This window comes from Artemia sp. Qi Xiang Cuo, chromosome 3 (assembly GCF_049724085.1).
Source record: "Artemia sp. Qi Xiang Cuo chromosome 3, ASM4972408v1, whole genome shotgun sequence".
NCBI lineage: Eukaryota > Metazoa > Arthropoda > Branchiopoda > Anostraca > Artemiidae > Artemia > Artemia sp. Qi Xiang Cuo.
The window spans coordinates 76,379,844-76,406,897 of NC_142796.1; the positions used below are offsets into that span (position 1 = coordinate 76,379,844).

Sequence of the window (27,054 nt, forward strand, 5' to 3'; positions counted from 1 at the left end):
ATGTTTACTTAGATGTATTTTATATGCATCAGCTGTGATAGTGCTATCCCACCCTGTAATTTCTCAGCAAAATCCTTTGAACTAATGCACACCTCTGCTGAGTTACTTATTGACCATTCAGGACTACAGACACATGTTATTTGTGTGTGGGGTATAGGAAATCCCCAAAAACAGCATTATTTTTCAATTATATATAGGAGGATTCAGCTTTGGAGTAAGCTTGGCGTTAGTGTTAAAAAAATGCAAATTCATCAATTTAAATTTGAGTAACGTATGAGGCTAACCGATAAATATACCTTCAAAACAGATTGAAATACAATGTCAACATATTTATAGTGATGGGTAGAAAACATTAATTGACTTGTTTGTTTTTGTTATTAATTGGTTTTTATTCGTTTTTTTTAGAGTTATTGTTGCTTCGGGATTTTTTTTTTTTATTACAGGCTTGAAGGGTCCATCACAAGTGATGATTTGCCGCTAGTCCTGGTAATTACCTCATTTTACAACACTGAGGTATTTGTTATACCTTCTTTTGAACGGGTCAAGGGAATGATTTTGCGGGATTACCTCTGCCGGCAATCTATTCCATGTGGCAACCGATCGCCAGGCGAAACTCGTTTTTAGATATTCTTGGCGGGGAATACCCTGCTCAAGGATCATGGCAATATATAATTTTATTGAGTGTACTTAAGTTATGTTTTATTTCTCAGTAACCTACATGTTTTCACCATTCCTTGTACAATATATTTGGTGTTGTTTTTATTTTCTTGTTACTTGTTACCCCTCGCAAGCAACGCTTTGGTGCGCTACCCACCGATTTTGTTTATGTTTTTTTGCATAAGTTGTTGCTACTACCAACTATTTTTTTTCATGGAAAGGCATTTTGTATTTATATGCTCATAAAGTAAATTGTAGAAGATGTTATTCTCGAATGACAAACGAGTGAAAACGTTTTCATGAATGTAAATGTGATTATCTATTATCATTTTGTCTTCAAAAGTATCCAAAATGCCCAAAAGCCTCCAATCAATAGTTATTCTTCTATTCCTGACAAGGTGATTTTTTGAGAATCAAGCACACTCTCTTGTCTACACAAAAGTCCACATACCCTCTCCATCGATTGTGGCTCTCCTCCTGATGCACCATTATACAGCTTTGTCTAAATGTAAAGAAATTGAATTAAGAATATGAAATTGTGGCCGGTATAAACACTGCTCTGTTTATTTACATCAGAAATATCGTCTTAAGCTAGATGCTCACAGATACAGGTAAACTTTTCAAAAAAAGAAAAAAAATAGCTTGTTATGTCTTAAAAATTAGTCTTAAAAAAATTTGATTTCCTACCTTTTCAAACAGCTTTCCTTGTGACATGAAGGATTGAACCGGAAAACCCTTAAGTGTGAGTCACGGCCTTATCCTCTGCATTGTCACAAGGTACTGCATAATTTGATTTTTCGATGAAACTGTTCACACATTTTTGAAACATAAACGGTTTTGCTGTTTACTTTGTTTTTTTGTTGTTTAATTTTAAATACAATTCAAACAAAATTAGTCACTTTTATAAGGTTCTATGGTCACTAATATCAATTTTTGTTTCTCCAAAAGTGAAATATTTCAACATTAGTTCTTTTGTCTATTTAGTGGTTGCACATCTTCCCAAATGAAATGATCACTAGTTCTACCAATGCTTTGAAGTCTCCTTATTCCCCTCCCCATTATAGGATGTACCTCTTTGCTATTCATAAAATTCTTTCAAGTTTTGTGCTTTTTATGGCTTATTGTACTTATTTCATAGTATAATAATCGGATCACAATGCCAAAAAAGAAAAACAATATGAGTTAATGTATTGTCAATTTATTATGAAATGTATCCTAAATATCCAAAAGCATCCAACTACAAAATCAATAGCTGTTCTTTTGTAAAAAAAACTATTGACAAAGGTACAATTTCCACAGTTTTCAGGGCGAATTCATCGACACCTTCATCAGGTACATTTCCTAGTGCTGCTCATATTGTTACCCCTCCCCCGCTCCCGGTTTTTCTTCATATTCGCCAACCAAAATTTAAATGTAAACTCTTATGTTACAGAGAAAAAGACTATCTCAAGAAAATGGACAGAATAATCCGTCCAAAGTACAATCAAAACATGAAAACAATCTCAGGAAACAAGGCAAATTAGGGAATAATTTTAACCCCATTCTCCCCCTCTAAAAAAATTGTCTTATATTGATCCGTTGGCTAAAACAGAGTTAGAGAATTTGGGTACAAAACTGCCCTTTCTGAGGCTCAAAACCCTCCCTCCCCCGTAGTAACCGATGCACATATTACTGGTAAACCCCTTTGACAATCTACATGCTCATAGTATGTTTTGATTTAGTTCAACATCCCCCTAAATATTCTCTGAAAACTCCACCTTAATACCTTTAGCTTCAGTTTTAGCAATAGTTGTAGTTGTAGTGTTATTAGTAATATTAGTAGCACTATACACATAGCACCTTTTGTTGTTTTTTTCGACACTTCCCTTAACACACTCCAAAAGTTTCAACTTTATAGCTAAGACTGATGGTGGGGCATTGCAGATACGTCTTTTTGACAATCTGCCCGCACATAGTGTGCTTTGATTTAGTTCAACACTATCTAAATATCCCCTCAAATTTTCACCTTAATACTCTAAGCTTTTGTAGCAGTAGTTGTAGCAGGGGTCACAGTGGAAGTGGTAGTATTAATATTCAAATGTTGTCTTTTGGGTAGTTTTTAACATCCCCCACATCCCCCTACAAGTTTCAAGTTCATATTAAAAGTCGTTCCTAAGATATTGCTGATACTTTCGTTTGGTAACCTGCATGCAGAAAGTGTGTTTTGGTTCAGTTCAACTTCCCCTCAATTCTTGAAATTAACACCTTCTTGAAATATTTTTTGAAATTTTCACCTTCATAACCTTAGCCTTAGCTGTGTTACTAGTCACAGTAGTAGTAGCTAGAGTAATAATGGTAGTAATAATGGAAGTATTACCAGTAGTAGTAGAAGTAGTACGATTAGAACTAGTACTAACAGTAGCAGCGGTAGTAGTATGCATATATTGACTTTTGTTTAGTTGCAAGGCCGTATCCAGGGGTGTTAGAGGGTTTGAACCCCCTCCCCCCGAAATGTTTTTGCGGCTCGTAAAAACACAAAAAATGCGTATAACCAAGTTTTTGATGCGTTTTTTAAAGTCTTTTTTTGTAATCCCCTCCCCCGAAAAAAATCCTTGATACGTTCCTGGTTAGTTGGACATCCCCCTCATCAACCCTGGAAGTATCAACTTAATATTATTTGCTGTTGCTATGATATTGTCGTTATGCCCTTTTGATAACCTGTATGTTCTTAGTGTGTTTTAACTTATTTCAACTTCCCCCTTAACATTTTCTGAAATTTTCACCTTAATACTCTTAATGGTAGTTTTAATAGAAGGAATAGTTGGAGTAGTAGTAGTAGCGGTAATAGTATTAGTAATAGCGTGTATGTATTACCGTCAGTCATTCCTGAGTTACGCCCTTTTGACAACCTGCATGTACACAACGTGTTCTGATTTTCCACAAAAAAGCGGATGCTCTTTCGTCACTGTCGAAGTTTTAGGAGACTTCCCCATCTTAATGTCTTTAATTTCTTTTTATTTACTCCTCCCTCCACTTGACTAAAGGCTAACGAAGAGAGCAAAATATAAATTTTCATATGTGGCCACTTTTTGCGGTTTCGACTTTTAAGATTCAGGGTGCACATGAAAATCTTGCATTTCAGTCTTCATTAAGCTTCTGCAAAGGAAACATAAGGACCACCTCCTAAGCCTATAGGATAGGCTGCTGCCTACCGGAAACCGCCCACGGTCCTTTGTAATAGTTTCTCTTCAGCCTGGCTAATTTGTTGTTTAGACCACAATCCAGTATTTCCTCTTCTACGGATTTTTCCGTAGTGTTTCCAGATCTACGGTATTTGATGTATGTCTATGGACAAAAGAACGCACTTGCGGAATCTACGGAAAAACCGGAATCCTATTGAAAATATTGTATTCACTCTTTCCTTGGAATATTTCACGAAATAATCAGAGAATTCCGCTACAAATTGTAATTTTTGATTCGAGGTCAACGGGTAGTCATACCCAAATTTTAATATAGTTGTGTCTGCGACTTTTTTTGTCTGAGGTATTGGGAATTAGGTACGTTTAACTAGCCAGCTATAAGAGAAAGAAGTTTCAAATCTTGGCGAAATTCCATTTTTGTAACTTTGAACGATTTGGATGGAAAAACTGCCGGATTTTTGCGGTCATGTATTTGGACCATGAGACTTTTGTGGCAACTACTGGCTTACAGAAAATTCTACTGAATTCAAAACGCCATCTACAGTTTTTTACCGAATATCGCCACCGACTGCTTATGACTTAATCAATACCGAGTAGCTGTTTAGTCTTCTTTCTAATGAATTAGTGGGTAATTTTGTCCGTCCAGTTGATTCTGAAAATCCGTCAAAGACAATTATTTTCAAAACTTATTATTCTTTTCTCTAGCTGTGTTTTGTCAGCGCCCAGCTTTTAGAACCATTCATTAGTACTGACAGGACATTACTATTGAAAAGCCCCAATTTCAGCTTCAAAGAAAAAGTAGCACTTCTCCAAACGTTTCTTAACTTATGAAAGGCGCGTCCTGCGCATGCGACACGTCTTTGAATTTCATGCTCAGGACTTCCATCGGTGCTCACTAGGCTCCCAAGATATCTAAACCTCTCAACCTCTTCAATTTCCTTTATAATCATACTTTTTTCTCTTAAGTAGAATTTTAGCCTTCATGACGTGAAATAGCATAACGTCATAAGATAATAATGGGGAAGTGCCATATGTCATGACGTTAAATAACATAACGTTATAAGATAATAATGGGGAAATGCCACCAAAAAATGCAGATTTTGTGAAAAATTCAGTTTTAATGCAGCAACCTCTTAGCAGCAGGGAAGAAAAAAAAAGTAGAAAGGGAACAATATCAAGCTAAGATGGGTTGTTCTTCAATGTTTAATATGGAGGGCTAAAAACCTGGTTTGGCGGTTTTTACCATATTAATTCTAAAGAAATACTTTTCAATTCGATCGATCACCGTTTTCGAGGTTTTTGTAGCTTCTTTGTTGGAATTCTCATAAATTTGTTTTCATCCATCTTCTTTATAATTTTAGATTACTTGATTCACTATTAAAAGTAATAGTTTTAATTTTGAATTAACTTTTGTTTTTTACTCTTAAGATGGAGAATAGGTACGTTTCTGAATTCAGTGTCAAAGGGCGATAATATATATATACAAATTTTTATTATTCAAAAAGCTTTTTTTCATTTTAGGTCACGATAGACCTTGGCTTCCTCTTTACTGGGTCGCAGCTATTGCTGCTACCATGATATATACTAAACTGGTCTACTTTGCCCATAGTTTTGTTTTATTCTTTCCCATACTTGTCGCTCGAACTTTATCCTATTTGTCTCAATATATGTTTCTGCTTCTAAATAATCCATCAATGGAACTTTTTTTTTAGCTCGTTGTTGGTACAACCTGTTTAAATATGGGCAATCCCGCCCTTTATTTACGTCAATTTGATCTCTGCATCGTAGATGAAGCAGCACAGGCGTTGTTACCAGCTACATTGGGTCCTCTCTTCTACTCAAAAAAATGGATTCTTGTTGGGGATTCCCATCAATTGCCACCAGTTGTCTCAAGTAGGGTTGCCAGGTTTGTTGATTTTTCTTTAACATATAGAATTGTTTGCCACAATACCTAATTTTATTCCTCGTGGCACTTGCTGACTGCTCTGCAGGGTTGCCACCAAGGTCAGTTCCTAAAGTGCTACAGTTAATCAATTTTGCATGCTGCACAGCGGTTTCGGTGCTATATAAGAACAATTACTGTAATGGTACTAAAATAGCACTTTCGTGCTATTTTAGCACTATTTTAGAAACCTTGAGCACGTGCAACGGTGCTACACATAGTAAAATAATGCTAAAATAGCACTTTCGTGCTGCAGGTGGCAGCCCTGCTGCTGTGCCTACTCTTAACTCTTGCTCTTTAATATTCTTCTTTTACCATTGTGTGAATAGTTCTGCGAATAAGAGGTTTAGCTGGAAAGTTTAGTTTAAAAGCGATATTCTTGAAATTATTGTCAGACGATATTTGTAGAGTATTCCCTCAAATCGGTCTTTTTCGTGACAATAATCCTTTATGAATCAATATGTCACTTGTATAAAGCTTGTTAATCGTAAAAAGTTCTTATCTTTGTTCTGACACTTTGAGCTCTTCATTCGATGTTTAGAGAACAATACTAAAATTGATTCTTTGGTACTCGTTTGGCCTCTTTGGATTTCGAACTTGGTAAATTCGATACACAAGAAATCATAGAAGTATCTAAAATCGAGGGTTCGGATTGCTACGGAAGTATCTAAAATCGAAGTATCTAAAATCGGAAGTTCGGAAGTATCTAAAATCGGAAGTTTGGAAGTACCTAAAATCGAAGTATCTCAAATCGGAAGTTCGGAAGCATCTAAAATCGAAGGTTCTGATTGATTAAGAAAATCTATAACGTGATATAAATTCCATATTATTACCTGGTAAAGGATTGGCATTGGATGTGGATCGTTACTTGCCAACATTGATAGTCTGAAAACAGTGGCACCAATTCAGGAAAATGCAGGGGGTGGGAGTGTATTTTTCAGATTTAAGAGGAAGACAATTTTATTGTTTGTTCAATTTTGTCAATGAAAATACCAAAAAGAGACATTTCTCAATGAAAGTATACAAAAAGTATTTTTGAAAATTCAAGGAGGGGGGGGGGGGAATGCCACGCAATTATAATACCATACAATAAAGGAGTCACACAATTAAAGAACCATATTTATATTCTAGATCACTGGGCCTTGACATCAGCCTATTTTCTCATTTAGAAACACCTGACAACACTGTATTCCTTAATATTCAGTATAGGATGAACCAGGTTATTACTGACCTAGCAAACTATATGACCTATGATGGCAAACTTGAATGTGGCAATGAAGAGGTGGCCAACGCTGTTCTACGGCTGCCCAATGAAAAGGTGCATCTTTATGTTACTGTATATTGTATGTATAAAAAATTAATTATTTATCTAGAGTATATAATCTAGAATAGAAAAATAGAATACAAACATTTTTCGTACAGCCTATTATTTGAAATACGGTCAGTCAGCCGGGTGCCCAGAACAATCCTTAAGCAATTTCTCTGGAAAACATCTAGCAAATCTTCATCCGCTTTTCGGAGCGTCCATGCTTCAGAGCCATATTTGACCACTGTCATCACTATAGCTGCTAATATTCTAATCCTGGTTCACAGACTTATCTTCCTATTCTTCCGGACTTTTTTTTAACTGTGAAAAAACACCCTGAGCCTTGGCTATTCTATATTTAGCATCTTCACTGCTCCAACCATATTTACTAATAAAACTACTAAGGTAAGTGAAGCTGCCCACCTGATCAATCTTTTCATTACCCAACGTCACCTTTTAAGTCTCACCTATTCCTAGCCTTAGTGTCTTAGTCTTCCTAACATTAATTTTAAAACCAATTCTAGAACCCTGAACTTGCAAAACTTCTAAAACGTCATTCATTTTGCTCATACTTTCATATAGGATGCTTAAATCATCAGCGTAATCCAAGTCCTGAAGACTGTTTCCTCCCCATTTGATTCCGGGGTCTCCCATTGCCTTTCCTGTGCTCCTTAAAACAAAGTCCATCAAAATAATCCATACAAAGGGGGATAGAACACAACCCTGCTCAACTCCTGATTTAATACAAAACCAGCTGCTAACCTCATTTCCTACCTTAACCGCAGCAGTGCTATTCTCGTTCATAGCACCAATCACTTTAGTGTATTTGTCTGATGTACCATACAAGGATAAAACCTTTACTAAAGCTCTTGTATCAACAGAATCGAACGCTTGCTCATAATCTATAAAACTGAGGACCAAAGGTGTTTGAAAACTCAGGCAATTCTCAATTATTAGCCTAAGAGTGAAAATTTGGTCGAGGTATCCTCTACCTTTTCTAAAACAGCACTGCCCTTCTCTTAAAACTTTGTCTACGGCATCTCTCAGTCTAAAAAGTAACATATTACTAAGTAATTTACTACCTACAGAGACCAGACTAATGCCTCGATAATTACCACTCTCACTTTCATCACCTTTCTTATAAAGTGGCTTAATTAAGGGTTTCCTAAAATCGTTAGGTACTTCCCCTTTTTCAAAAATCATATTCATAATCTTCAGTAACTTATTTCTAACCTCAGAGCCACCATATTTAAGAAACTCATTTACCGCCCTATCAGCACCTGGAGCCTTATTATTCTTTAATCTTTTAATACTGTCGCTAATTCCTCCTCACAAAACAAATCTTCGTTCACATCCAAGGTATCACAAACTTTTTCATTTTCGTCTATATTTTTTCCTGCAACTCTATCTCGGTTAAGCAAATTCTCAAAATATTCGGCCCATTTCTCTTTAGTTTTTTCTTTATCGCTAATTACGACCCCATTCCTATCTTTAACTGGGCCAAGTCCGGATAGACTACTCCCTCTCAATTTGTTAACGTGCCAGTACAATATTTTTCTATTATGCTGTCTAGCTGCATCTTCCAGATCCTCGGCAAGATCTTGAGTTTAATATGAAATGTTTATAGTTTATGATTTGAGTATTTTTATCCTCTTGGAATGTGTATGGTAATAATTAGAACCACTGGAAAGGTCTTTTTTTATGGAAGAAGGACAGATTGGGACAAGCACTTTTTTGTGCTATTATTTGCAAATACAATTGCAAAAATTAACCCAAATGAACTGGTAAACGTTTTCGGAAAAATGTTGAAACGTGCCAATTTGGATACCGAAGCTAATGATTAGTACTTACTTCCTGTGAACTATTAAGTGTTCCTGGTGCTGCTACTGATGATATTTTGTATTGTATTTCTGTGTTCATAGCGGCACTATTTTATACTATGTCCAAACTATTTTGGGCGATAAGTTCTTCGACGTTAATGGTAGAGGTTATTTTAATGGTGGTATCATAGATGTCATATTTCTAATGCAAATAAAAGCTGGATCAATGGGAGAGGGGGAAACAGTCTAAAAAGAAAAGAGACTGGGGACAACTAGTTCAAACGCACTTGAAGATATACGGAGAAAGTACAAAACCTTGGTGAAATTCTTTTTAATTTGCTACGCACAATAAAACTAATTATTTTAAGAAGTAAATTTTGACATTTAACATATGACCAAGAAATTACCTAAGACAATATGGAGGATGGAACCCTTACAGTTTTCTCGCATATTATAATTTTTTTTCACTTTACTGAAAACACAGACAATGCATAAGATTGGCATTTTTTGGCAAATTTTATGAAATTGGACTGGACGAAACCCAGTATGTGGTTTATTTGTATCTACTTCCATTCTAATATTATTTGACATTTAAAATTCTTGACACTTGACACTTAAAATCCAAGAAATAAATATTAATTAGGGTTTTATTCGTATTTGTAACATCAAGTTGTTTTTAAAGAAATTGTTTTGAAAAAAAAAATTAAGAACTGATGCAGATTTGATTTTACTTCAACACAAAATTCTAAAGCCTGCAAATGAAACGAATTTGCAGGGCACAGGACAAAACAAAACATCATTAAATAACCAGTTGCATAAAATATAGATCTCACTTTATATTCATGACACAATAAATAGAAAGAAATGAAAAACGAAATTTTTTCTAATGAACTTGCCACTCCCATCACCACTCAGTCAGGCGAAAAACACCAGTAAAAACTCAAAAAATAAATGTAAACAATAGAATAATAAGGTCTGAAAAATTAAGTTAACAGTCTAGGAAAACAAAAGTAAAATAAGACTTAAAATTACAGTAAGCTCACTTTCTCAGACACGTAAACAGAAATTTACTAGAGACGGAGAATGGTCCTAGTTTGAAAACAGTGCTAAAAATAGGCACATTTGAAAAAATGGATGAAATAGGCTAATCAGTATGTAAACGAGAGGAATAAGAAAAGTCCATATAAGAAAAGTCCATTTAGTCCATATAATAATATAATTTGGGCTATATATTTGCACATTAGAGGGTGAGGGTGGGGGTAAAGTATTTGGACAATGCCCCTAATCTATCCCCTAATTAGCCCCTAATTTGGGCTAATCAGTATGTAAACGAATAAGAAAACTAAAAATAAAAATAAGAAAAGAAGCGGGAAACAACTACTCAAAACACTAAGTTGTATGGAAAAAGTATAACACCGTGGCTAAATACTTTTTTATTTTCTATGCATTATATTCAATAAAGTTAACACCGTGCATATACTTTTAGCCTATAACACCGTGGCTAAATACTTTTTTATTTGCTATGCATTATATTCAATAAAGTTTTCGAAAAAATTATTCAATGAAAAACTTTAGAGCCTGACAGGGAATCGAATTCGGGTTTACGGAATGGAACAAATTAAATAATCAATTATATATAACATATAAAACACGCAGGCTATTCATAACACAATGAATTGTAAGAAAATATAACCTAATCCTCGTATGAGCCCGCGAAAAATACCAATAAAAATTAAAAAACAAAGAAATAACAAGGTTCGAAAAATCGAGTTAATTGCCAAGAAAGACAAAAACAAAATGAAACTCTCACAATTTCAATATTCTCACTTTTCATACTCTGGCACGGAAACAGAAATTTACTGTAGAGAGAGAGGGGAACTAGTTCCAAAACAATGCTAAAATATGCCTGTTAGATGAAAAATGGGTACAAGACATTGCGTAGCGAATCGTAAATATCTCTTATTTAGCTACCCCCTTCTGAGGGGGGGGGGGGTTGTGTACGTGCCTGGTCAGGCTTCCCCCGATTTCACTCATACGCTTCTTTTGAAAGATCAGGTATGTCGAAATATCCCTCTGAAGCTAAATGTATTACGTTTACATTAAAAGTCAAGATTTGATGTGGTGTAGGAGACTTTTAGGGATGATATCCTATCTTTTGTCGCGGATAATTTCTGTGTGTTTTAATTTTGAGTCTCGTCATAATTTCTGTAGAAGAAAAGTAGTTTTTTTATGAATTGGTAGCCCCAATTTTGCTGTATTTTTTACTTTCTCAATTTCGTGGTATATATCTCAGAATGGCTCTCTATTACACAGGCATTAGCTTTTGCATTAGTTTCTTAGAGTTTCTAATGCATAATAGAGTTTCTTTATCATAGTAAATAAAACAACTGTTACTAAGCGCCATGAGAGTGGAAATTTTTAAGGAGCAACATAAGTGGTCATTGCTGATTGTTTTAACATTCTAGCCAAAGAGTATGGGTAGCTTACAAGAGTCGAAACTGGCGCTAGTGTCGAAGAAAAACAACTACCAGCGTCATCTAGCATGTGGCGACACTTGGTATTTTTTCAAGCTCTTTAGTCATTTTTCTGTCAGGAACTGATATTAGATACTTATTACAACCCTAAATGTACCTATCACACGAATTGAATTAATTATTCTTATTATTACACTTTAAAAATACTTAGTGTCTCCAAACGCTAGATGACGTTGATAGTTGTTTTTTTTGTCAGAACTAGCGCCAGTTTCCACTCTTATACTCTCTGATTCCAGCCGTAATGTATTTTTAGTCTTACCGGATGTCTTCTCATATAGCTGAATGGATCTCAAATGCCTGTGATACTTCACTCTCTTTGTCAGTAGTAATGCTGGACACAGTTAAGGCACAGGCGTTAGAAACGAAGCCTTATGATGAAATTATGAATGTCGGCGAAAGCCAGATACTTTATTCACTTATTGATTATCTCATCAAGGTAATACCTTACATTATATGAATTTTTTTACTTTATATATTTTATTGATTTATGTATCACTTCATATATTGAAAATATGCCTGAAAAAGTTCACTATCCAAAATTCCACTAATTTGTGAAATTCATCCGCTTCCCTTTATTCGCGTAAACTTCCTAATCTTCAAGTGTTAGGTGGAATTACTTAAGGCGGAGAATTCTCTCCACCTTAAGTAAGTTTTTACATAAGTTGCTTTAACGGAGGAATTCTGCTTTTATATGCACATTCAGAATGCTAAAGTCAAAATTAGATATTAAATCCTCACTTTTCGGGCGCAATCGCTTCAGAATTCGGATAAAATTGGTATTACGGAGAGATTTTTAAATGAATTGGCGTATTATTGACAATGGAACAAGCAAGATTGAGGCAAAGCAGAAGGTTGAGGCAGACAATAGCTAAAACTAAATCTTTGAATCTCTAAATATTTTTTTCATTTGCTTCTTTTACTGACTTGCTTAATGTTTGATTAAATATTACAGAACGTACACCCTCAAAAGGGACCATTTACCCTATCCAAAGAAAATAATTATCTATGTTGCAATCATTGGGTCGTGGAAATTTGTAATCGCAATTTTTTTTGGAATTTTTTTTTTAGAAATTTTTTTTAAGGTTTTATGCGGTCTTTGAAATTAGTATTCCTGCATGAGGACATAGTCTTCTTCATTTGATATTGTAAATTTTGGTAAAATGTATATTTAAGCACTTGTTTGTATCCATATCCATGTATCCATGGCGAGCATTCATAATTATAACCAGAGCAGTTGATTACAAAGTAACAAATATACTGCCTCTTTGCTCACAGTTTCAACCTCGTATCGTAATGCCATAACGTAAGACCATATCTGAAGTTAATGAAAATGAAGTCAAGCACTATAATAGTCATAATAATACATAAAGGACACTAAAAATACATATTTTAGTGAAAAATGTATCTTAATCTAATCCAACCACTTTTGACTCTTGGACATGGCACTAGAACTTTCAATTTCAAATAGAACAAGCTTTCTTCTAAGTTTCTACTGCAAGAATAGTAAAAAAAAAGAAGAAATAGACGCTATCAAACTTTGAATGAAATCAGTTTTTAAGCTTTTTGTGGGAGAAATTTTTTCTGTAGGCTATATGATAAAAACACATTTTTGAGAATTAGAATTGAAAGATTTAAAGCAGATTGTAAAATTTATAAAACATACTGAACTACTCTAACGCACTAAACGTACTCTAACGCACTAAGTGTCAAGTATTTATTTTTGTCAGAAAAATTAAGTATTTTGGACGACATCTGCAATAGGCATCTTCAATATACTGCCTCTCTTCGGCTACTGTAGCTCCTTACGCGTTCACGTGGCTACGTATTTCATTGCACAGTTTTGCTATTCATGAGTATCTACAGAGGGGAGTCGCAGGCGCAACATTCTAGCTCTACTCTAAGTTAGGAAAGTGCAAACGATTCGTTCGAATAAATATGCTAGCTTTCTGATGTAACAAGGTAAAATTTCAGTTGGGGGGTCTTTCTCTTTCTAATCACAATATGTGTCTGAAACAGATAGAAATAAACCTAAATTAGGACACAGGAAGGTGTGTTTATGGTATAATCGCAGTTTAAGGGCTTTTTTTCCGACTCCAATAGTTGGGCCACACGAATGAATCTTTCCACGACGGGTCTATATTCCAAATAAACATAGGTACTATTCCATTTCTTCTAAAAACAAAAGAACAGAAAACAAGGAGTCTGAAACGCAAAATAAAACAGATGACAATGAAACCAGATGCTACTACTGTGTTTTCCTTAGATGAAATAGAAAACCATTATTTTCTTATTAAAAACAGCTGTTTTGTATTCCCCCCCTCCACACACACACAGTATCTATTTTAACCAAGTATTTGTGTTTAAAAAATATTTGCCGCTTTTCAGTTCTCAGGCTTAGACTGTTTATTAATTAAAATTCTAATTCAAAATATGGTAATTTGGTTTAAAACTTGGGACATTCTTCTCTCAAGGGTACTCAATGTTTTATGTATGCACTGCTTAGAGGGCAATAGCTGACAGTGCTAAGGATTAGACGACTGACATAATTAAGTTTTCTCTGGAGGTTCGGAAAATCAATCACAAAAGTTAAGTCCTTGTTATAGCACAGGTATTTTTTTTTTCATCATCATTTTTTTTTCATATATATATATATATATATATATATATATATATATATATATATATATATATATATATATATATATATATATATATATATATATATATATATATATATATATATATATATATATATATATATATAGTATATCCAGGGGGAGGGCCCGGAAATATATAATATATATATATATATATATATATATATATATATATTCACGATATTTCGGGCTCCCCTGAATACTATATATATATATATATATATATATATATATATATATATATATATATATATATATATATATATATATATATATATATATATATATATATATATATATATATATATATATATATATATATATATATATATATATATATATATATATATATATATATATATATAATGTTTTAGAGTAGAACATTTCATATAATGTTTTTGAAAACAATGTTTTTAAAACATATAATGTTTCAACATTTCATATAATGTGTTTCATATAATCAAATTTCATCAGCGGCTTCTGTACCTATAAGAAATGTTTGGATGCGTAAATGCCTTACATAGACATTGATAAGTCCATTCCCTTTCAGTGAGTTTTTTTCTACTTGTTCGGATAAATATAGGCACATTTTATACATATTTATATATATACATATACATATATATATATATATATATATATATATATATATATATATATATATATATATATATATATATATATATATATATATATATATATATATATATATATATATATATATATATATATATATATATATATATATATATATATATATATATATATATATATATATATATATATATATATATATATATATATATATATATATATTATAGCCAAAATTCCGACTTTTCTCTTGCTTTTGGTTTTGACAAGGGTCTTCTTTACTCATAGTTTGTCACTACGGACTGTGTTACGGACTCTTGCTTTTGGTTTTTGACAAGGGCCTTCTTTACTCATAGTTTGTCATTACGGACTGTTTACGGACTGTGTTATATATATATTACTATTTACGGACTGTGTTACGGACTCTTTCTTTTGGTTTTGACAAGGGCCTTCTTTACTCATAGTTTGTTACTACGGACTGTTTACGGGTTGTGTTACGGACTCTTGCTTTTGGTTTTGACAAGGGTCTCCTTTACTCATAGTTTGTCACTACGCACTGTTTACGGACTCTTGCGTTTGGCTTTTACAAGGGCCTTCTTTACTCATAGTTTGTCACCACGGACTGTGTTACGGACTCTTGCTTTTGGTTTTGACAATGGCCTTCTTTACTCATAGTTTGTCATTACGGACTGTTTACGGACTGTGTTACGGACTCTTGCTTTTGGTTTTGACAAGGGCCTTCTTTACTCATAGTTTGTCACTACGGACTATTTACGGACTGTGTTACGGTCTCTTGCTTTTGGTTTTGACAAGGACCTTCTTTACTCATAATTTGTTACTACGGACTGTTTACGGGCTGTGTTACGGACTCTTGCTTTTGGTTTTGACAAGGGTCTCCTTTACTCATAGTTTGTCAATACGGACTGTTTACGGACTGTGTTACGGAATCTTGCTTTTGGTTTTGACAAGGGTCTCCTTTACTCATAGTTTGTCATTACGGACTGTTTACGGACTGTGTTACGGTCTCTTGCTTTTGGATTTTACAGGGGCCTTCTTTACTCATAATGTGTCACCACGGACTGTGTTACGGACTCTTGCTTTTGGTTTTGACAAGGGCCTTCTTTACTCATAGTTTGTCTCTACGGACTGTGTTACGGACTCTTGCTTTTGGTTTTGACAAGGGCCTTCTTTACTCATAGTTTGTCACTACGGACTGTTTTAAAAGAAAACTGATGGAATGCAAGCTAGGTCCTTCTCTGCCTTCTCGCTCTAATTTAATATTCAAATAGCTATACATCGAGAATAGGAATCATCCCTGAAAAAGTGCACCCCTTAAGCTATTTCTGGATGAGAAAAGGGCTTTTATATGTTATAAATGAACTTTTTGGCCATCATTTTATCATTTTTAAAAGAGTGTTCTTCGACCAGTTTTTTTTTTTATAGAATATGCCCTTTATTCTATGGGCTTTGAGGGTTTCAGGCTAAATTCATCTGAACGCAGAAGCACTTCATTCTGGTGCAATGAAATTCGTCATTTTAGTTTTGTATGAAGCCTAGCTTGTTTAAGATGCATCCTTAATTGTATGAAGATGAACTTTTAAAATAAGATTCTGATTGGAAAAAAAATGAGATTTGATATTTCGTCTTATAAAAGTATTTGAAACCCAGAGTATTCTTGCGCATTTTCTTATTTTACCTCGTTTGTCTTGTTTCAGTGTGGTTTGCCCCAAAAAGACATAGGAGTAATTGCTCCCTACCAAGGTCAAGTTAAGTATGTTCGACGATTCTTGACTTCGAAAGAACTAACGCTAATTGAGGTGAATACTGTTGACCAGTACCAGGGAAGAGATAAGGAAGTTATCCTGTATTCCTGTTGCAAGACAAATCCCATTGATGAATCGGTAAGACAAATATAAAATCGGGCAGTTTAAATATCAAGTCGGCAAATTAATTCGACATTTCGCCACTGTCACGTCTAAAGGTCTTAATATGAAAGTTTCACATTTCTGAGGAAACTACCAAAAACCGCTTTGTAAGCTGTTCTCAAAGGGAGCAACAGCACTGCAATGTAGATCAGGATGATCAATGCGTGATTAACACATTGCTTTATTGATCATCTCTTTGATAAAAACTTAGAAAATAGTTTCTGAAAATTATCTAAGAAGTGTTAGAACATCAGATACGACCCTATAAGCGTGACAGCGGCGATTTAAAGCTAAACAAATTGCCTGATTGATTTTTCACTATCAGCGGAGATAAAGTGGTTATTGCTTTTTATAATTACGCAATATTTTCTCGCCTGATTGGTTGATTCTTCTCTATTAAAGCTCTTAGTAAAGATTCTCCTTTAGAATCAGTGAAAATCCTTCGTGACGTAATAACTAGCCTCACTGAGATTCTTAAGGAACAGTCTCAAATTAGGATTATCTGTCGACAAGGCTGATCGTAAAAGAGTCTCTTAGATATTAGATATGATTTAAAATTCACCATTTGACATCGGAGCGTGTAAAGTGTATTAAAGATTTGACAGACATTAAATTACATTTATTATTAACAAAATGGTTAAAGGTTCTAAAAAAATGCAAACGAATCTGCCGAGAATTATTGGACATCTAGCGAAAAAGCTTGTCAGACAACAGGCGTAAAAAGAAAAAAAAATGCCGAAACGCTTACTTTTTTATGAGGACCAATGGAAAAACATTTTGGCCGTTCTTCCCTGCCTCCCAAACAAATCTTCAGTATCCTTTCCATCGCCAGAAAACTTCCTGTAAGTTTTTTTCTACACCCCTAAGCTGTGGAATAGAATAGTTTTACATTAAACTGAGTATAAAACTATCCTTGTTTAGAAAGTCCTATTAACTGTGTGATGAAAAACTCTCTCGGCTTCAGGGGCCCGTTGTATATCAGCTCACAATTGCTTGCTGAGCTGAAGATTAGGACTGGCTGGGACTTAGGGACATAGATACATAAAGGGAGAACAAATCGTAGTAAGTATCATTATTATTTGAGGGAGTGCGGATTGTCTGAAAACTTCACTACATGTCATGAGGCGCTACGCGTCCCCTCGCCCCGGAAAATTTTCCTCTGCAGAAAAATCCCTCTGGAAAATCCCCCTCCCCCCGCCCGCGGAAAATTCTCCCTGGATAATACCCCCATATTTCCCTGGATAATTTCGGACGCTTATTAAAAGGGAAGTTCAAAGTTCTACTCGCCTGTTCAAGTCAGAGGCAATGCTATTGCGTTGCCAATAGTAAATGTGTTATTGTTTATTTATTTTTCCTAGAGACACTTCATATAGAAGGGGTGGTTGCATTAACTCCGGACGGAACTCATTTTATTCTAAATTAAAAGTTCTAATGCCCTCTTTAAGAGTAACAATTGTTTGGAGGGCAACCATACCGCCACATTCCCCCTCCATCCATGCCGTTTTCCCCCAAACGCATGTGCTCAAAATTTTGAGATAGCCATTCTGTACAAAATAGTCCAAGGGTTAAGTAACCATAGCTCCGGGGTTGACAATCCCCTTCCATTCTCCGGGGCAAAGGCTGTAAATTGTGCAAATTGCACATTGTTAAGATATAAGGTTCTTATGGGAAGGTTGGTCGTATAAACTTTTGTGGGGGCTCACTTAATTGGAAATCAAAAGTTCAAGTGTCCTTTCAAGATTGAAAAGTGATCGGAAGGCAACAATCCCCCCGCCATGCCCTTTATCCCCCAAATGCCTCCGATCAAATTTTTTTAGATAGCCATTCTAATCAAAATAGATAGCCACCCTCCCGTCCTCCCTCCTGTAGCCCCAAGTGCAAGGACTGTAAGTTATGCACGTTGCTCATTGTTAACATATAAGGTTTTTTTTTAATCAAACAGTTCGTAGCTACGAACTGTAAGTGATGAGCAACTCAGTTCAACAATAAAAAGATCTATAAAAAACGGGATATTGATACCAATAGTTATTTTAGCAGAATCGGATTTTTATGTTGATTTTAAAATTATAAGTTTCGTTAAGTTTAGTCATACTCATCAAAAGTTACGTGCCCGAGAAAATTTGCCTGATTTTCGAAAAAAAGAGGGAATACCCCCCAAAAGTCATAGAACCTTAATGAAAATAACACCATGAGATACAGCGTATCAAAGAGCCTTAATGTAGAGGTTTCGATCTTCTATCTGCAAAAATGTGCAATTTTGTATCTTTTGCCAGAAGAAAGATCACGGATGCGTGTTTATTTGTTGTTGTTTTTTTTGTTTCTTTTCCCCAGGGGTAATCGTGTCGACCCAGTGGCCCTAGAATAGATAGATAGATAGATAGATAATTTATTCAGCCTTTAGGCCATACACAAACACTACAATGATTATGTAAGCGAACAGCCAGCATACACTTCAATAAATGGTATTAGTAATAAAAACAAACAAAAGCATTAAACCCGATGTTCATACCTTCTTAGCTCCCCTTTTATAAGCTCAGTTACTGCTATAATCGTATTCTAGGATGAAGATTTATGAACCCCAGGAAAAGACACTACCCCATCATCTAAATTCTTCAATCTAAAATCTTAAACCTGGCACACCATCAAAAAAATGAGCAAATTTTCTTCCTCCATACCTCATAAAGAGCAAGTATACATGATCTCGAGCCCTAAGCATTTCTTTCAAATACTTTTAATCTAATTTTTAAGGGCAAACCATTCGCTCGGACCTGGAACCACAGACGCAAATTTTCTGGTGGCAAATTCAGCTTAAAATAATATTCTAGCCCAAAAGACTCTTTTATCTTAGAATATTGGCGCAAGGTTTCAGATTTTCGAATCTGTTCATGCCAGAGTTGGATCTCTTGATCCTCCTTAACATGTTTTAGCTTCCGATCCAGATTTCTTCTGGATCGTCTGTTGGAGCAAGAAATTCATTCCAAGCGTATGTAAGTCCGGCTTTATCAAGGAGGGCTTTAACATGGAACGGCCACGATCTTTTTCTACCTTGATACAATAATTCAAAATATGCGGCCTCTAGCGTCTCATCTGGTAGCTGGATGATTTTCATCCAAAATTTTACTGCTTGTAGTCAGTTTTCTTTATGACGCGAAAACAAATTCAGATCTCCCTTAAGAGGCTCTCCATGGGTTGTAGCATGCGCTCAAGTCCATCTTTTATAATATTGAGATCGGCTCATTTCAAATATCAGGATCACCTTCTTCCCCCAAAGCTCAGCAACATAATAGATACTTGGGTAAATTTTCTATTGAACCAAATGTTCATGCATTTTAATATTTTTAATTTTATATTAAGCTGAATTCCTTAAAACTACTGAAGAAACTGCTTTACCTCTTCCCATCCTTTCTTTTACATACCGCAAGAGGGCTCATTTAAACGGAAATAAAAGTTCTAGTGGCCTTTTTAAGTGACCAAAAAATTGAGGGCAACTAGGTCCCCTCCCACGCTGTTTTTTCCAAAAGTCACCCGATCAAAATTTTGAGATAGCCATTTTGTTCAGCATGGTCGAAAATATAGTAACTATGTCTTGAGGGTGATTTAATCCCCTACAATCCCCGGGGGAAGGGCTGCAAGTCATGAACTTTGCCCAATATTTACGTATAGTATTGGTTATTGGGAAGAATACAGACGTTTTCAGGCGAGATTTTTTCTGGTAGTGGGGAGGGGGGGGGGTCGGGGGTTACGTGGAGGATATTTCCATGGAGGAAGTTTTCATGGGGGAAGGGACATTGCTATGAAGGGGGCACCAAATTTCCCAGCATTATTTAAACAAACGATCAGAAATTAAATTATAAAACAAAACAAGTTTTTCAACCGAAAGTAAGGAGCAACATCAAAACTTAAAACGAACATAAATCATTACGTATATGATCGGGTTCGCCCCCTAGTCAACACCTCGCTCTTTACGCTAAAGGTTTTTTTAGTACTTTCAAAAGAGCTATTTATTCTAATTAAGGGCCTTTGTGATTAAGGGGTCATTCTTAAAGAATTGGAACAAAATTCGAACTTTAGCGTAAAGAGCGAGGTATTGACTAGGGGGGCGAACTCTCTAATATTCGTAATAAAAATATACGAATATAGAAGTTCACTACGTAAGTTAATTAGTAAGTTACGTATAAATATTATTAATAAAAAAGTTCGTAAATAAAATTAAACAACTTTCGAGAAAGCATTTAACCAAAAAAAGTAAAATTAATATGCAAAGATAATTTTGGAGACCACATTGCCTTTCCATGACGATAAAATAAAAGTTCAAAATAGGGATAAAATCCTTTTTAATAGACAGTGTATAGAAAATTCACAAAAAATACCAAATATTTCGGTCACATATACAGTGACCGTCATCAGTAGTAAGTAGTAAAACGGTCACAACGGTCACTGTATATGTGACCGAAATATCTGGTATTTTTTGCTAATTTTCTATACACTGTATTAAAAAGGATTTTATCCCTATTTTGAACTTTTATTTTATCGTTAATATGCAAATTTTGTTTTAATTATTCATGTACGGTGAGCATAAATCAAAATCTGCAATAATTCAAAAACGTTCAGAAATTAAATTAAAAAGCAAGTTTTTTTTAACTGAAAGTAAGGAGCGACATTAAAACTTAAAACGAACAGAAATTATTCCGTATTTGAAAGGGCTGTCCCCTCTTCAACGCCTCCCTCTTTACGCTATAGTTTTTTATTGTTTTAAAAAATAAAGTTGTGAGACAGAGTCAAACTTTAGCGTAAAGAGCAGAGGCGTTGAGGAGGGGACAGCCCCTTTAAAATATGGAATAATTTTGTTCGTTTTAAGTTTTAATGTCGCTCCTTACTTTCAGTTAAAAAAACTTGTTTTTTTTATTTAATTAAGAAAATAAACCATGTTTGATCCCGGATCTCTAAAAAGATCTTAGAATATTGAAGTGAAACTTTAAGGAAATGTTTAGAGAGATGCCAAACAATTATAACACACTTTGTCTTTGCTGGTTGTGAAAAGGGAATATCGGCAATATCTAGACAACGGCAGATGGTATTAGGTTGAAATTTTCAAAGTATGTTCAAGGGGAGTTGAAGAGAAATTGGAGGGCACCCAGCATCCCATCCTCCGTGCCATTATTGTGTGGCCCCTCCCCTTAAGAGTGGTCAAAATTTTGTAATTGTTATTTTATTCAAACCAGTCATAAGGTCTAATAGCTATGTCTCCGGGAATGTCATACCTCTCACAGCCCCGGGGCAAGTATTGTAACTTATGCAATTTATCCATTGCTGACGTACAGGATTTATCATTAGGAAAAGGGGATTTTCTTATTCTTGTTGCATCCTAAAATGCCAAGGATATTATGGTAGATCTTTGGAAAATTTTGAGGGGTATCTTACACTAAATCAAATGCATTAAGTGCATCCAGCTTGTCACAAAGGTTGATCTGTAATACCTTAAGATGGCTGAGGGGATTAAATTGGAACTTTCAGGAACTGTTTGTGGCTCTTTCGTAATATGAAATATAGGATCATTCCTTTGGATATTTAGTCTATTTATATCAATGTATCTTATAAAGCGAAAATTTTGGAAATAAGATTGCGATCTAACATTATTTTTTCTGCTCTTTCCAATGTTCAATCTGGGGAATCGGTACGACCCTCTATTGCTTAGGAACAAACAATCCAATCAACAAACAAAGTAGTTAACATCAAACTTCGAAGGTATTTAATTCTTGCCCTTTGAGAATAATGATCTTCCGTGTTTTCACCTTTCTTTATACCATTGACACTTCTTAAATTAAATGAAAACTGGGTATTCAAGGTTAAAAAAGATATCAAAAATGAGTTTTTCGTTCTGCAAAATTAACTTATTCCGTAATTTGCATGAAATTAACTTGAGAGCGAAATTACCCGACGACTCTTTTGGGTTCTTTTTCTCATCCTCTTTAAGAGAAAACTGTTGCTTTGTTTTTAAGTTTTATCTTAGCTTGTGATACAGATTCACTTTCAGTTTTTTCACATTATTTGTCATACCCAAACTAAAAAGATTTAAAATATTTAATCGCCTTTTTCTCGGAATGAGTTTTCGAACAGTAGGTAAACTTTGCCCTTTGGTTGTCATAAATAGGCCTAATAACGTAGGTATTTAATTTGGCTTGTTTTAAGGGTTAAAATTGTTAATATGCTTACTTGGTTTTTTGAAAGCCTAGAAAATGAGGTGGACTGACTGGAATGATCGTTTTTTTTTTAAAGTTTCTAATTTTTATTAAGCTTTATCTACAGCTATTGAGGATTTTAGCAACGCATTTGCAAATATATTTTAAATCATAATACAGAATTTGGATTAGATATTTAAGTTGCCTTATCATCAAGGCCGTGCCCAGAAGGAGGGTTAGGGTGGTTTGACCCCCCTCCCGAAATGTTTGTTTGACTCGTAAAAACATAACAAAAATGGATAAAAACACATTTTGTATGCTTTTTTTTAGGGTTTTTGTGTACACCCCCCCCCCCCTAAAAAAAAAATACAAACTTTGAGTAAAACCTCCTCCGGAAAAAAAAATCCTGGGTACGGCCTTGCTTATCATGGTTTAAAACAATGAGACACAAAATGTTTGATATTGCACAAGATTGAATGCCGCTACAAAAGATTAGCCCTGAGTTTTGGATGCCCTGCCTTAATTTCATGTTGAACGGCTGTATACGCAAAGGCATTTCCTAGGGAGGTAACTGGGTCAGCTACCCCAGGCACCGCAGCTGGGGGGGCGGCTGGGGGATCGCCTATTTTGATCAAATTTTACTTTGATTCAGCTTTTTTTTATATATTTGAATCTGGATTGGGTGCTGTGATTGATTTTTTTTTCTGGCACCATCAACCCTAGAAACAGGTTTGTATGTATACAAACAGTGGGAAAAGGAGCTTTGTCCCTGGGTCTACTTCTGAAAGATCAGAATTTTACTATTTTTCTCACGATTATATATATTTGTCAGGTCATTCGGTTGTTTTTCGAGTTTTTATTCGAATTTGTGTACTTGGCGAATACGTTTCTATGAGCCTGATTGGGTGTTCTCTTTGAATTGCGTCTACAAATCAAGGTAGCATCCAGGGAGGGTTTCAGGGTCTGAAATCTCCCTTCCTCATCGAGGTGTTTTTGTTCGACTCGTAAAACTTAACAAAAATGCATATAAATAAATTTTCGATCTGTTTTTTTAAAGGTAACCCCCCCCCACAAAAAAAAAAAAACTACCGCCCCCTTCAGACAAAACTCCTGGATACGCCCTCTCTAAATGTCACTTTGAATTAGTGTTTGCCTGAGAATCGACCTCCAGAACTCTTCGCTACTTGTTTTTGCTGTTTGATTAGACTTCATAAGGCATACAAATTTTGATACCTCTTCTTGTCAACACTCATGAAGCTCAAATGCTGCAACATCTTCTCTGGAACACAAGAGGTCTTAACAAGCTTTTTCACATAAATTAGTTTTCTTATTCGTAAAATAATCACTAATATAATCAGCCATTTCCACTCAATTTGGAAGATTCCCATTTTGTGTGTTCAATTTATTTACCACCTCTTTTTAAGGTCAATTTAGAATTGATTGTTTTCAAGGTTTAAGTTCTTATTAGTTTTATTTATATCAAGTTCACTAAGGTAGTAAAAAACATTATCGCATTCCTTTTTACTTTATTCAGGACATTTCTATATTCTTAAAATTTTTTTAATAAAATCGGAAGGATATGCAATGTAAACTTTATACTTTGACGTATTAAATGAGAATGCATTTTGTAATCCAGGGTTTGAAGGGGAAAATTATGGTTATTAATATTTAATTTCTTGTTTCGACAAGTATTGTCCAAAACTTCTATAAATGTTTTGGCAAAATATCATAAGCAAGTGACGTTTCATCTTCTACAAATACATCCTTAAAATTGGCTTCACCTAATTCCCTCTCAAAACCTTACAAGTTTTTCTCATTCCTGTCTCCTTACTTTTTTTTCTTTTGATAAAGATAGTTTTTAGCTCTTTATGTTTAAACTTTATTGTTATTTTCTTCCTTTAATGCACAACTCCAGAAAGAAGAAATGAAACATGAGCAGACACTTAATTACCCATCCCTTTATCAAGAAAATGCTATCCACTAATGTTGCTATCTGATCTGTTATCTGTATAGTGACCAATAATGACCTATGGCTTTCTCCTGTATTGAATAAAATAAATACATAGATAATGAGAAAAAACAATCATGCAATTCAAAAAATTTCAATTCACTTTCATTTTTTAAGGTCAACTTTTCAGTTTCCCATTAAATCTTGTGCACTTTTCCCCCTCAAGCCACATTTTTTCCATATATTTTTTTTAACTCCTCCAAAACTATAGTCTTCAAAAACCGGTGGTGCTTTATGTTTATTTAATTAAAAAGGAACTAAAAAAAAAGTAAAGGGCTATGTCCGTGAAATGAGCCGAAATAAGATCATATTGTGATTCAAACTTCAAATGTCTTTTGATTTACCTGAAAACTGGGCCGTGATTAAATTGAAAGTTGCATAGGGGCTTACTATGCCAAATTGTTTAGGTGGCTTGGAGACAGAACATTTTTAGCCTCCTCACCTGCCAATTTTCTTATGACAAAATTCTGGTCTAAGACTGTGTTTAGATTGTAATTCGATCGCCAAGTCATTCCTGAGGTTTTACACATACCCTATTTTGATAACCTGGCAACTTCTAATTTGGCTTGCTACTAACGTGAATGTAATCTAAGTCTCGTAGGGGCTTACAGAGCAAAAACGTTTACCTGGATCGAATAATTGTTAAGGTTTTCTTCATAAGAAGTATTTTGTTTAAAAAATTCCTTCGTCTTTGTACATTTACTCCATTTTGATACCAATTTTTTACGTTTTTCTCTCTGAGCTATACTTTTATTAAAATGGTTTCTATATTAGTGATTGATATTGAATTTTGCTACTTAATTTTTAAACTTTTCTTCATACGCGTCTCCGTCCCTGTTTCTAAAACATAGCCCATATGTGAACAATGGACACTGCGTTCAATTTTTGGGTCCTTGCCAAGCGAGCATCTGGATGTCATGTACATTAAACTTCAAAGATTTTTGCCTAGATTCCCGTTTGTCAACAAAGTTATTTTCTTTTTTGGTGCTATTTGGCATTTTTTTTACTATTGGTTTTAGTTTTTCAGTTTTGGTGCTAATGTATTGTACCAAACCCACTCAAGAAGTGAAATTTGGTTATCATAGTGAAATATACCAAAACATGAAGAAAATATAATACTTTAGTCTATAGAATAATATAATTTAGGCTAATTATTTACAAATTAGGAGGAGAGTAAAGTAACGTAACCTAACCTTGCCCCCTCCCTCTAATGTGCAAATATACGGCCCAAATTATACAAGTCCAATGCATTATGTCACCCTTCATTTGTCTTTGTGGCTATGAAACCGGCTTACTTAGATCTTACATTCAGCTAATTTCTCGACTGCGTTTGGTATAATGCATAAGTATATAAGTATATATGCATCCCTAGTTTTATCGTAAGTTTAAATATATATTTGTTTTACTCATTTATATTGCTGAAAACGGCTTTTAGATTTAAAGCCAAAATATTTAATTAGTTCAATCAACGTTGGATTATTTTGTTTATTGCTTGTCTAAATTCCAGTATGAGTCCCGTTAGAGTGCCAACTCACTTGAGTTTTCTGACTTCTTTGAGGCATCCATATATCCTAATATGAACGTGAACTGTGATATCTTAAGTATGAACTTTAACAACTTTTTTTCAGGAGAGCCAGATCTTGCAAGATGAACGTCGACTGAATGTAGCGGTGACAAGAGCAAAGCACAAGTTAATTATCGTAGGTCACGGAGTATGTCTTAGAAAATACATTCCCTTCTCCAAATTAATAAATTTCTTGGAAAGAAAGAAGAGTGTATTTTGTTTGGAAATAGGCATGAATGGATTTAGTGAATTTTGTGAGAAAATTTAATTTTGTATCAGACGTAGTTTGTATTTTTTCTACTTTGAAAATAAAAATTTCTTGATTCCAATCACTATATATTGCATTAATACTGCAGTTAAAGATGTCAAACCGGATTCATTACGCTGTATATTTCTTTTTGTTCCACAGCCATTAAATATTATTTCTTTAAGAAAACATGCGATTAACTCTATAGAGAATTTACTCTAACAAGTAAAAAAAAAACCTGATTCCTGATTGGTACTTTAAAGATGAAAACCGTCAATGCCTCTTCCCAACATTTTCTTTGCCATTCCTTTTAAAGTAATTAATTAATTTTAGCTACGAATTAGCGTTTGGAACCGTTTCTGTTTTTGGATAAAATAAAAACAATGAAAAGAAAACAGGAATTTCTTTCCTTTTTTCCGTTTTTTAAACAAAAAAAACTACTTTT

At 34.4% G+C, this 27,054-nt stretch overlaps 1 protein-coding gene across 1 annotated transcript in view; it reads left to right on the forward strand.

Moving 5' to 3' along the window:
* Dna2 (DNA replication helicase/nuclease 2) overlaps positions 1-26,685 on the forward strand; it is a 114,171-nt gene extending 87,486 nt beyond the window's left edge. Inside the window, exons 16-20 of the mRNA XM_089086583.1 lie at positions 5,549-5,742; positions 6,910-7,096; positions 11,692-11,874; positions 16,402-16,587; positions 26,427-26,685. Coding sequence (XP_088942709.1) covers positions 5,549-5,742; positions 6,910-7,096; positions 11,692-11,874; positions 16,402-16,587; positions 26,427-26,630 — 954 coding nt within the window. The 3' untranslated portion in view covers positions 26,631-26,685. The remainder of the gene's footprint in view (positions 1-5,548; positions 5,743-6,909; positions 7,097-11,691; positions 11,875-16,401; positions 16,588-26,426) is intronic.
* The last annotated feature ends 369 nt before the right edge of the window (positions 26,686-27,054 follow it).